The sequence below is a fragment of the Glycine soja genome, chromosome 11 (assembly GCF_004193775.1).
Source record: "Glycine soja cultivar W05 chromosome 11, ASM419377v2, whole genome shotgun sequence".
Taxonomy (NCBI): domain Eukaryota; kingdom Viridiplantae; phylum Streptophyta; class Magnoliopsida; order Fabales; family Fabaceae; genus Glycine; species Glycine soja.
In genome coordinates, this window is record NC_041012.1 from 31,567,991 (window position 1) to 31,581,308 (window position 13,318).

The 13,318-nt window shown below is 31.6% G+C and overlaps 1 protein-coding gene across 1 annotated transcript; it reads right to left on the reverse strand.

Annotated features, from left to right (window-relative positions):
- Nucleotides 1-6,077: 6,077 nt before the first annotated feature.
- Nucleotides 6,078-6,858, reverse strand: LOC114373172 (splicing factor U2af large subunit B-like). The gene is made up of 3 exons (XM_028330706.1): nt 6,472-6,858; nt 6,255-6,292; nt 6,078-6,168 (listed from the first exon to the last, which is right to left on the reverse strand). The coding sequence occupies exons 1-3, from the start codon at nt 6,856-6,858 to the stop codon at nt 6,078-6,080; spliced, it is 516 nt and encodes a 171-aa protein (XP_028186507.1).
- Nucleotides 6,859-13,318: the final 6,460 nt, after the last annotated feature.

Genomic DNA, 13,318 nt, shown 5'->3' on the forward strand with positions numbered 1-13,318 from the left:
TTAGTTCTCTTAGACTTTACCAACTTAGTATTTTTCTGTTATAGCATGTAATAGTTAATTAGTTTTAAGTTAGTTAGGTTAGTTAGGCTTGAAATAGTGCTTCTATTTCTTTTTCTTGTATAGCCTAGATCAAGAGAATTTTTTCTGTAACTAGAGAGTTCTATAACCAGAAAATTATGCAAAGATTGAATAAAGTGGTTGCTGTGAGCACAGTGCAGTTTTTCTGTTCATCCTTTTTTTCTGCATTTTGCTTATTCTTGTTCATACAAGAAACTCATTCTTTTGTGAATTAAATCTGATCTTGGCACAACAAATTGGTGCGGTGAGCGTGGAGCGATTTTGAGTTCGATTCAAGAAATGGGCTCGGCCAAGTATGAGGTTGAAAAATTCACAGGGCAAAATGATTTTGGGCTATGGCGATTGAAGATGAGAGCTATTCTTGTTCAGCAGGGCCTGGTGGAAGCACTTGATGGAGAAGCCAAACTTGAAAAGATGATGGCTGATGGGGATAAGAAAGCACTACTGCAGAAGGCACACAATGCAATTATCCTCAGTCTCGGAGACAAGGTGCTGAGGCAAGTCTCTAAGGAAACAACTGCTGCTGGGATTTGGTTAAAGCTTGAAGGTTTGTACATGACCAAATCTTTAGTTAATCGTCTTTACCTAAAGCAGTCTTTGTATTCGTTTAAAATGATTGAAGATAGATCAGTAGTAGAACAATTGGATTTGTTTAATAAACTGATTCTTGATCTTGAAAATATTGATGTCGCTATTGATGATGAGGATCAAGCTTTGTTATTGTTGTGCTCTTTGCCTAAGAGTTACTCTCATTTCAAAGAGACTTTATTGTTTGGAAGAGATTCTGTTTCTCTTGATGAAGTGCAGGCTGCTCTGAGTTCGAAGGAATTGAATGAAAGAAAGGAAAAGAAGTCCTCTACAAGTGGTGAAGGGCTGACAGCAAGAGGTAAGACCTTCAAGAAAGATAGTAAATTTGACAAGAAGAAGCAAAAGCCAGAAAGTAAGAAGAATGGTGAAGGAAACATCTTCAAAATCAGATGTTATCACTGTAAAAAGGAGGGTCATACAAGGAAAGTTTGTCCTGAAAGGCAGGAAAATGGTGGCAGTAACAATAGGAAGAAGGACTCAGGAAATGATGCAATTGTTCAAGATGATGGCTATGAATCTGCAGAGGCACTGATGGTGTCTGAAAAGAATCCAGAAACTAAATGGATAATGGATTCAGGGTGTTCATGGCATATGACACCAAACAGATCATGGTTTGAACAATTTTCTGATCAAGTAGATGGGTTAGTACTCCTTGGAGATAACAAGCCTTGCAAAATTGAAGGAATTGGGTCTATAAGGTTCAAGTTTCATGATAGGGCTAAAAGAATTCACACAGAGGTCAGATATGTACCTGAGTTGAAGAGAAATTTAATCTCTCTTGGTGAATTTGATAAAAGAGGGTATGTGTTCAAGGGTGAAAAAGGAATACTGAATGTAGTTAAAGACTCCATGGTTGTCATGAGGGGAATTATGGAGAATGGCCTCTATTCTGTAGATGGTGAAGTTATAATTGGCTCTGCAGCCACTGCAATTGGAAGAGTTTTTATCAAAAACTGAGTTATGGCACATGAGGTTGGGCCATGTAAGTGAGAAGGGGTTGATTGAATTGGCAAAACATGAGCTGCTATGTGGGGACAGAATGGAAAGATTAAAGTTCTGTGAACATTGTGTCTATGGCAAAGCCTGCAGAGCCAAATTCAATGCTGGACAACAGAGAACAAAAGGTACCCTTGATTATGTTCATGCTGATCTTTGGGGTCCAACCAAGACTCCCTCTCATTCTGGAGCAAGGTATTTCTTGAGCATTGTGGATGACTACTCAAGGAAGTTGTGGATCTACATTCAGAAAACAAAAGATGAGGCTTTTGATAACTTCAAAAGCTAGAAAACACTTGTGGAAAACCAAACAGGCAGAAAGATCAAGATGCTCCGTACTGATAATGGTCTTGAGTTCTGTTCTGAACCTTTCAATGATTTTTGTAAAGAGAATGGCATTGCAAGGCACAGAACAGTTGCGAACACCCCTCAACAAAATGGTTTAGCTGAAAGATTCAACAGGAACATTTTGGAGAGAGTGAGATGTATGTTGTTGAGTGCAGGATTACCCAAGATTTTTTGGGCTGAAGCAGCAATGACTGTTGTATATCTCATCAACAAGTGTCCTTCAACAGCTCTAAATTTCAAAACCCCTGAGGAGATTTGGTCTGGCCATCCACCGAGTCTAAAACAGCTAAAGGTATTTGGCTGTGTTGCCTATGCTCACATCAAGCAAGATAAATTGGAACCTAGAGCTGTCAGTCAAGTGTATTTTTCTAGGATATTCTGAGGGAGTGAAAGGGTATAAGCTGTGGTGTTTGGAGGCTGGTTTTAAGAGGTGTTTAGTGAGTCGTGATTTTGTCTTCAATGAAGCTGAAATGGCCTACAAGACTAAGCCTAGCATGGTTCAGTCCAGCACTGATCAGAGTAAGGAAACTGATTCTGAAAAATTAAATTTTGAGGTGGAGACTGAGGAAAAACATGCTGAAACACAAGCTGTTAATTGGCCTCTTGATGAAGAAAAATCTGAAGAAGAGGAACAAGAAGAAGCTGACTATGTGTTGACTCGAGATAGAACCAGAAGGGAAATCAAACAATCTAAGAGGTATGGATATGCTGATCTAATAGCATTTGCTCTGGTAGCTGCTAGTGAAGTTTTGGAGGAAGATCCAAAAACTGTTAAAGTTGTCTTAGCTAGTAAGGAGAAAGAAAAATGGCTAAGTGCCATGAATGAAGAGATTAAGTCTCTCCATGACAACCATACATGGGAATTGATTAAAAACCACCTGGTTCTAGAGTGGTCAGCTGCAAATGGATCTTCAAGAAAAAGGAAGACATCCAAGGAGTTGAACCAAACAGATTTAAAGCTAGACTTGTTGCTCGAGGATTCACTCAAAAGGAGGGAATTGATTTCAATGAAGTTTTCTCTCCTGTAGTGAAACACAGTTCAATCAGAATTCTTATGGCTATGGTGGCAGAATTTGATCTTGTGTTAGAACAGATGGATGTGAAGACAACATTTTTGTATGGGAAGCTTGATGAGGTGATATTGATGAAACAACCCGAGGGGTTTGAAGTCAAAGGTAAAGAGGATTATGTTTGCAAATTAAACAAATCCCTGTATGGTCTAAAGCAGTCCCCCAGACAATGGAACATGAGATTTGATGAATTTATGGCTCACATACAGTTTCATAGAAGTCACTATGATAACTGTGTTTACTTCAAATTTCCTTCTAAAGCTGAGTTTGTGATATTGCTATTATATGTTGATGATATTTTGATAGCAAGTAACAGCAAGAGTGAGGTTGAAAAATTGAAATCTGAGTTGAGCAGGGAATTTGAAATGAAGGATTTGGGAGCAGCCAAGAGAATATTGGGAATAGAAATCAAACGGGACAGAAAAAGGAAATTGTTGTATTTGTCCCAGGAGTCATATCTCAGAAAAGTTCTTAAAAGGTTTGGAATGTCAAATTCTAAACCTGTAACTACTCCCATGTCACAGCAGTTTAAGTTCAGTACAAGTCAAGCACCTAAGACACATGATGATATAATTTACATGGAAGGTATTCCATATGCTAATGTTGTAGGGTCACTGATGTATGCTATGGTATGTACTCGCCCTGACATAGCTCATGCAGTGAGCTTAGTAAGTAGGTTCATGGCAAATCCAGGCAAAGCACATTGGCAAGCCCTGAAATGGATACTTAGATATATCAGAGGATCACTTGGAAGAGTTCTGGTTTATGGTGGAGCTAGGAATAGCAGAAGGACAACTGCTATTGAAGGTTTTGTAGACTCTGATTATGCTGGCTGTTTAGATTCAAGGAAATCCCTCACAGGATTTGTGTTCACTGCTTTTGGCACTGCAATTAGTTGGAAAGCTAGCCTTCAACAGGTAGTGGCTTTATCAACCACTAAAGCTGAGTATATTGCTCTTACAGAAGCTGTGAAAGAATCTATGTGGCTTGAAGGCATTGCAAAGGAGCTGAAGATACAAAATGAAGTGATCACAGTACATTGTGACAGCCAAAGTGCCATTGATTTATCCAGAAATTTTGTGCATCATGAGAGGACAAAGCACATTGATATTAAGCTGCATTTTGTCAGAGAAGTCATTGGTCAAGGATCAGTTATAGTCAAAAAGATTTCAACTGATCACAATCCTTCTGATATGATCACAAAGGCTCTTCCAAGTAGCAAGTTTTTCCATTGTTTGAACTTGATTCAGCTGAAGGATGATTAAATCCTGTTTTTGCAGCAATCACTGTTTTTGTTAATGTTTTGTTATTGAACCAAGGTGAAGAATTGTTGTATGTTGGTTCATTAACAACCATTAGTTAGTTCTCTTAGACTTTACCAACTTAGTATTTTTCTGTTTTCTGTTATAGCATGTAACAGTTAATTAGTTTTAAGTTGGTTAGGTTAGTTAGGCTTGAAATAGTGCTTCTATTTCTTCTTCTTGTATAGCCTAGATTAAGAGAATTTTTTCTGTAACTAGAGAGTTCTGTAACCAGAAAATTCTGCAGAGATTGAATAAAGTGGTTGCTGTGAGCACAGTGCAGTTTTTCCATTCATCCTTTTTTTTCTGCATTTTGCTTATTCTTGTTCATACAAGAAACTCATTCTTTTGTGAATTATATCTGATATTGGCACAACACCTTCAATAATGAAAGAAAATTTTCTGCCAATTCATTTCTAACCTGATTAGAAGAGTAAACAATATCGGTATCAGTACTCCAAAACAATGCAGAACCCATTAAAATATAAAATTTGAAAAGAAATGCAAACCTACTCATGTGGAGGTTAGCATCCTACTTAATGTTTAGAGTTATTAATGCAAGAAACATTAAATTAAGAAGCATTTAGAATGTTTTGCCAAAATAAGATTCATTAAGACCCAGTACTCTCAACACAAAGGTTACTCCTCTGGTGCTGGGCTGGGATTGAATTCATCCAAGCAGAGCACTCAGCCAGTACAAGTTTCACACCCATTTGCTCTTGTTAAGTCAATTAGGAGTATCTACTTACTTCCATAAAGGTAGAGTTACCTTACTACAATAGTGCTAACCCTTGCACCTAAATTTTTCAGTCAAAATCATACTTTTTAACGTGCAAGGCAATTAACCAGGGACGCAAGTTCTTCTCACCCATACTAATAGAAATCTACCTTGAAAAATATTAAGTATTTCAAGGATGCAAGCTAAACCAAAGTGAACAAATTTACATAACAACAAAGAAACATGGAATTACCTCGGTGTCATGATGGTTTAATTTAATACATTCACAAGCATGTTTATTCAAGTCCACTGCCCATCTCTATTGAAAAATAACGGTATCAAAATAAACACAGACAAAACACAATTTATTCATAGAATTGCTTTTAATCAGAACAAGCAAAGAACTCACAGTAACAAGGTCACACCAGATAAATTTCCACCAAGGCACAAACCAGTTGACATTGCACGACAACCACAATATAAATCTAGTAACTTCATCTTCAGATCTTTACTTTCTTCAGGAAGAAAAGCTTCCTTAGGTTGAGAGTCCACCTCGTATTTTCCGATTCCATTAGTTTCAGAAGATATTGTAGAAGAAGTTTCACTACCAGATTAAGTTTGTGACATGATGAACACCCACTAATCATGAAAACGGGTCAGCTTCATTATATGCTTAAACAGGTTTGGCTTGTTTAATTAAGCATGACATATTACTTGATAAAGATATCTATTAAGTCTAACATATCCCTTTTTGAAAATTTAACCAGCGTAACAGTGTATATACTGCATTAAGGTCAATACATATACGCGTTGACCAAACCCAATTCTTCAATTAGATAATTATATCAGAACATCATTACATAAAAGAAAATTCACTTCAAGGTCTAAAGCCAAGCTTGGACGACAAAAGGTTAAGGGTCATTTCAAACGATCGATGGATAATTAGAGCTTGAAGGAACAATAATACATTACCCTTGTCTAGAAAAATTTGGCTTGGGAGGACAAATTCTCAAGAGCATTGGCATGCTGCAACAAATTGACCTTGGGACCCTGGGTCAAATTGGCTTCACTGAGAGCATTCAAAAATCTTATTAGAGACTAAACGATGAAGTACAGTGAATGGTGGAAATGAATAAAGGAACAATAATACATTACCCTTGTCTCATTTCAATAGCAACCAAACAACATATTCCCTGCAGATTCAGAATTCAAATTCAAATGTAACGAAATAATAATAATGATTTCAGATTCAGCGAAGCAGAAAAATGTAGAAAAAAGCGATGACGTAGCATACCTTAGCTTAATTTCGGAAGAGAAATGCGATAGAAGAGAAAACCCTAGAAAAAGTGATCCCTTTCTTTGTTTCACTGACTTTCCCTCTATCATTCGCGTCTTTCTCCGAGTTGCGTTGCTTGCGAGGAGAAATGCTTCTACTACTCTGTCTCCCTCTTTCACTATCCTTATGTCTCTCTCTACCCCTGCTTCGTCTTCTACTTCTATCGTTGTCCCTATCCCTGCTCGAAACCTTAGACTCGAAAGAGGGCTTTTTCTTGAGCTTGTCGTGGATGGACTGGAGTTGCGCTTGCTTCTTCGACTTGGAGGAGGCTTTGACGAATTTGGAGAGGAAGGAGGAGGAGGGTTTTGGAATGTCGTTGTTTGGTGCTAAAGAGGAAAAGCCGAGACCTTGCTTGAACCTCGCAGCTCTCTCGCCCTTACGGGTCAGCTCATCGTAGTACGCCGCTGCTTTTTCTTCTTCCATCTCTAAACTAACAACCCTTCACTCTCCATGAAATGTAAGGAAAGACAATACAGTTAGACCGTAGAAAACGTAAAATAAAAATAATAGTTAAAATTTTGAAGAAATCGCGAATCGAAGAATGAAATCAACAAGGGACCTAAGAAGCATGAGGGAAGGTGGAACGTCAACAAGAAGAAGAAGAGAGAGTATGGAGGCACGCGACAAAGTTCCAGCAGGCTAGGGTTTTAATTTTTTTCAGCGGAATTAAGACAATTTTTACTAAAATCCGTCTTAAATTTTATTAGACATAACATTCTAAGGCGATTATCAATAATCGTCTTAGAATATGTGTTGTAAAAGACATTTTTCATTATAATAATTACAAAAATGTCACCGACTTATTTTCTAAGACGGTCCACTTAGAACCATCATAGAATAGGTGTCGTAGAAACTTATATTTCTAGTAGTGTTAATGCAGAATTCCCTTTTGCGTTATAAAAATCGTTTAGTTAAAAATTTCCCCACAATAAAATCTTATGCATTTTTAACTTGCTGCCAAATTGAGTTTGAATAAGGTGTAAATTTTTAATTGGTGTGGATATTTTTTCAAGACAAAAGAGGAAAAAAAACAAAACATTGGGATTTGGGGGCATAGACCAAACCCAAGGCACAGAAAAAACGATGCAAATATGAAATTAGGAAGATCAAATCTATTCCTAAAGAATTTATTTCTACAATCCCATCCGAAAAAGTCTTCTCTGAATGCATCATGAAAGACTAACTTATCTGCACACTTATTTTCATAAATGTAACTAACCAAAAAACTCATTTCTAGTTAACTACACACAATTAATTTATCCATTTATTTCTAATATCCCACTAGGCTAAAAGAAGTAAAGCTTTAAATACTAGCGAGGAATTACATTCAAGCTAAAGATGATTCCGTCCTTTCTTTGTATGCTTACTCTCAATGGCCTTCATAGCTCCCACAACTCACTAGTTCAACGTGGAGTGTATGCTTGGTGCCCTAATTAGCATCAAAACAATCAACAGTGGCTCCACTGTGGTCTCAAAATACTCCCACAACTAGCAGGTTCAAGTTCTCCTTTTGCAGTTCCGTTAGAGTTAAACTTTAATCAACTGCGCGCAGAAAGGAAGGTGACAATCAACTTGCTTAATGAAAGGAAAACAGCTTGATTAACAAGAGATAGAGAAAGATTTTAGATCATAAGATCATTCACCAAGGCAGATATCTCACTAATGTAACCATGTTTAAACTATATATTTATTCTCTTAAAAATAACTTTTATTACAAATAATTTGGTAGACAAACTGTAAGTAAGTCATCTTAATCATTCAATATTACATTTTTTTATAGGAAAAAATAATATCAATATAGGAACTTGGTACATGATGTATCAAGAACAATAATATTAATATAGGAAAAATTCAATATTGCATAGTGATCATTATAAATTACCCACCATAAATCATAATGTACTAGTACACGGTATGCATCTTATTTACGTCAAAAGTTAAATTTGAATGGCATCTGATCTAATGAATTATTAACAGTGTGTTTAACTATCTGTTATAGAATTATTATACTAGTTACTCCAACGAAAGTAAAAAGTTCATTAGACTTTATTCAAACAAAAAATTAAAAATTGACACCGGTGAGAATAAATTAACATTTAAAAAGTTTGCACAAGTGGGGGCAATTCATTTGTTTGATAAAGCATGCTCTCGCGAAAAGTTGTTTAATTAGTCCAAAATTCGGATCACTTTAAAATTAAATGGAAGCTATCAGTTATGATAATGATGTTGCCCTTTAAAATTGATTGAAGTTCAGTTCGGATAATGATGATGCTGCCCTTTTACTCGTTCACTTCAGCATCATCACCTCAAAGTTACTTTGCATTCGAAGGGAGAAAATGATCATTTCCTTTTATCGCGGCATGTTAATTATGATTTAAACCCACTGACTAAAACATTAATAAATACTTTTATTTTTAAATAAAAAACACAATGCTCTTTTTTTTTTATTACTTACAATCACAATGTAGATATATTATTACCAATAAATATTATATTTTGTTAAGAAATATATTTTTAATTTCTTAACTACTTAACGGTATAGGTATTGATTAACGTCTAAAAGTTTTTTAATATATTATTTATTTTAAAGGTAATATATTAAAAAAATAATTTTATTAAATACTACCTTAAAGTTTTAATTAATTAATTTGAATAATTAATCAAGACATTTTCTGATTGGTTAATTTCGTTGAATCATAATGTCCCTGCAGGTTCGTTATATTGATGTTTTTTTTTTTTTTTTATCATGATGGATACAGTTCCATTTATGTTTTAATAAAAAGCTTTAAAGGGGCCATTGCGAAAATCAGGCCAGTTATCGTGACTATTTAGGACGTATGTAGATTAATTGAATGCGACGAAGGAGTTGAGACTTGACAGAAGTAGAGTAACATTTTTCCAATTTAATTATTATGTACTTACAATATAAAAATTTGTCTTCTAATCATAATATGTTAATGACTTTTGATGCAGGAGTTGTTATTTTAGCTGTTTAATCTGATAATATCATTGTTCGGATGCTAAATGAAGACGTACGTAAACCATGGCAGAAATTTTGCTGAATTTCTAGGTGAAATTCGAAATCTGAGGAACCAATTCCAACCACTTGGCTGATTGTTTTGCTAAGTATAGATTGTCTATTACAAATGATATGGTTATGTTTAATTCTGTTCCTGCTTTCTTAAGAAACTCTTTGGATAATGTCTTTATTTCGGTATCTTTTTTGGTGATTAATTAATCTTGGGTTTGGGCGTATTTTATCCAGTCCATTCAGGAAAAAAAATGTTATTAACTTTTATAATACTTTTTTTTATCAAATTATAATAATTTTCTTAAATTATAATTAAGATAATCTCTGATGAATTAATAAATTTTAAAAAATAATACATGAAAATTAAAACTCAACATTTTAAATTAATTTATTATTTGATTTGTTTCAATTATAATGAAATAAAATGATAAATGAGATTGTAATATATATTATTTTAGTGTTTCTCCCATCACAATTCTATCCCTTCTAATTTAAACTTCTAAAAACTTATCATTTTTACATTGTGTCTTTTGCAATGCATCTACTTGCTTTTGACTTAGTTTTATTTGTTTACTGTAAAGCAACTAATTCCTCATAATTTGCTCATTGAATTCTGCTTTAGTTATTATTTTGGTCCCTGTGTTTATCTCTATTTTACTGTTTTGATATTATATGTAAAAATTGAATTTTTACTTGTAAATTTAATGCACTTCGATCAGTCTCTTTTTTGTCACTTGTCTTTTAAATTCATTAACTTTGGTCATTGTAATATTGTTACAAATTTTTTTTCTAGCAATATAAAACCGCAAAAATATAATTTTCTGACAATAGTTAAACTCTAAGAAATTTCTTCCACAATAAGAAAAAAAAGAAACCTCAACACTCTATTCTTAATTACCTCAAAAAATATTTCTTCCACTCAGTAACCTTCAAAGATCTCATTCACTTTCCAGCCCTTATATTTTATAAAAAAAATAATATGTTCACAGAAAGTTTTTAATAAGTCATGAAATAATGACCAATCTCTTCTATATAACCATTTAATAAGTTCTTAAATTAATGTTTTAAAAATTAAAACGTAACACATTAGTTAATTGTTTAAAAAATATAGTCATCAGATTGATCCGACTATTAAAACAATTATCCAAATTCATGATTTTATGTTACTAATATTTAGTACGGTGACATTTTAAACTTATAAAAAAATAACTTGATAACAAATATTTTCGAATTCAATGTGTATATATTATTAAAAAAATAGTTCAAGGAAAAATACTCTTAATTAAATTCCTTAGTAATAATATAATATTAATTATGTTTACACACACACACACACACACACACACACACACACACACACACACACACACACACACACACACACACACACACACACACACACACACACACACACACACACACACACACACACACACAAAAAATAAACAAAAGTTGTGTAGTTAAAGCATTGATAATAATAAGAAAATAGTAATTTTAAATTATCTTTACGAGATATATACTTTTAATTTTTTTATTTATTAAGCAAATAAAATATTAATATATTTTTAAAATTTTAACTAAATTTATTTATTTATATTTAATATGTAACTTCCTAATTTCTGACTTGTTAATATTCATTTAGTTTTAAGTCTAATAAGAATAATATTGCACTATAAAAGGGTCGAACCAAGCATAAAACCACCAAACTTAACTTTAGGCCTAAAAAAATATTTCACACTTTTTAAGCTTAAATGAAATTTTAGTCAATTCTTTTTTAAAACCCGCAAGTTTGATTTTTTTTATTTTAAAATAGAGACATTCAATTTTTATATTTTTAAATAACCTTATTTTAAAGTAAAAATATTTAATTCTTGAATTTTGTTAATGGAAATTTGATGAAAAGGTAAATTTTTAAATGTTAGAAGATTAAAATTGTGAATTTTAAAAAAGAAAAATTAAATGTTTTTTTAAAAATAAAGAAACAAAAATTATAAATTTAAAAAAAATAAGAAGAACAAAATTATACTTAAGTTTAATTTTTACAAAGCAAAGACACCTTTACAAAAAATCTATCTATATTAATAAAAAATACTTACTATGTAACTAGCACATCTAAAATAAAATATCACTCTTAAATTTTATCTTACAGAACATTCATCGTTAGATCGACTTTAATAAGAAGATATATATTCTTACAAACTTTAGAGTAATATATAGCCACAACAAATATACAGTTTTATTTGCATGTGTATGCGTCTGTGCAAGAGAACTACAAAAGAGAATTATAGACAAAAGAAAAAGAAAATAAAATTTAACCAAGAAGAAGCGAAGAAAGAAAAGAAAAGATATATAAAAAGATGGAAGAGGGAAAAGATAGAACAAGTGAAAATATAAAATTTAGTCCCCAAAAGTGTAAAAAGTACAACAAATATATCCGGATGTTAATAATGTATTATGAATAATTATTATAATTTTAAAAAAAATTTATAATGATTGCGATAAAATTTTGGGAGAGTTATATCACACTGGTAAGTTCCTATTTCCGTTATATAATTTTTAAACTTCATGAATGATTGAGACATTGCATAAAAAATTATCAATGAAAGTAAATTTTTATTGTTTTAGCGAATTTTTCTTACTTTTTTTCAACTAAAAAAAATCAATCATTTGATTGTTAACTCTTCAATAAATGTTATTAACACAGAAAAAAATAAAAAGAAATTTTATTGTAAAACGATAAGAAAATAATTATTTTTATTTAATCGATCACTATTTATTTAATTGTTTTTATAATAAATTTTTCATAATAAAATATGAATGTCTATTAGTATATACAATGACGTTAAATTATAAATTATAATAAAAGTTTGTTGATTTTTAAATTATTATTTTTTAAATCATACACAATTAATTTTTATTGATTGATTATTTAAAAAATCATAATCTTAAAAAAAATCATTTCAAAGGAGGTGAGTATTTTTTACAAATTAAAAGTGTCATTGTAATTAAAATTTTTCCTAAAAATTATTCATGATCTAATTTAACTATAATTTTTTATAATAAACATTTTTTTTTTACTTGAACCTTTTATCAAGCATGGAAGTATAAAAAAATTATTAATAAGTATTCTTTTTTCTTTTAGACTCAATTTAATTTCCGAGTTTGTTAAAATCATTTGTCACAATCATTATAATTTTTTTTCAAATTATAATAATTAATCATAATCTACTATTAACGTTTGGATATATTTGTCACAATAGTATTGATATGAATATTGATTGTTATTTGAAATATTAAGTACTTTATAATGACAATTATTTAAAATTTAGAATATTGAATGATTAAATTATATTAATTACTTAATTATATTATTTTTTATAATTTTTAATATATATTGAGTTAAACCAATTTGATTAATGACGTATTAACTTAGTATATCAAACAATTCGATTACCTGTCCAATTCTTAAAACATTGGACTATAACACTACTCTTATCTGATTTCATGATTTAATTTTATTTTTTAATAAGTTATATTAATCTTAGTCATTCTAGTTATATATAATCTAGATTTATAGTTCTCACGAAGCTATGGTCAGAAATTAAAAAAGATGGTATCAAATAAATTTTGTAATTCTCTTTAACAAATCTATATTAAGGTTACACTTTAAGAAATCTATACAAACATATATGCAAGAAATAATTGAAAAACATGCTTTTCCAACCAATTCACACAATAAAAAGGTTTTACTAGAATATAATAACGATTCAAATATTGCATTTTTATATTGTTTTCAAAGATTTTTGTGATAATTATCTCTTATATATTAAATTAAAGTGCATTTTTATAGAA

Excerpts from the sequence above, each read along its gene's own strand:
- LOC114373172 (XM_028330706.1), bottom strand. The coding sequence starts at position 6,858 with ATGGAAGAAGAAAAAGCAGCGGCGTACTACGATGAGCTGACCCGTAAG. Across the intron at positions 6,293-6,471 it reads ACGCGAATGATAGAGGGAAA|GGAATATGTTGTTTGGTTGC; the intron begins GTCAGTGAAACA and ends CTGAATCTGCAG. Across the intron at positions 6,169-6,254 it reads GCTATTGAAATGAGACAAGG|TGAAGCCAATTTGACCCAGG; the intron begins GTAATGTATTAT and ends GAATGCTCTCAG.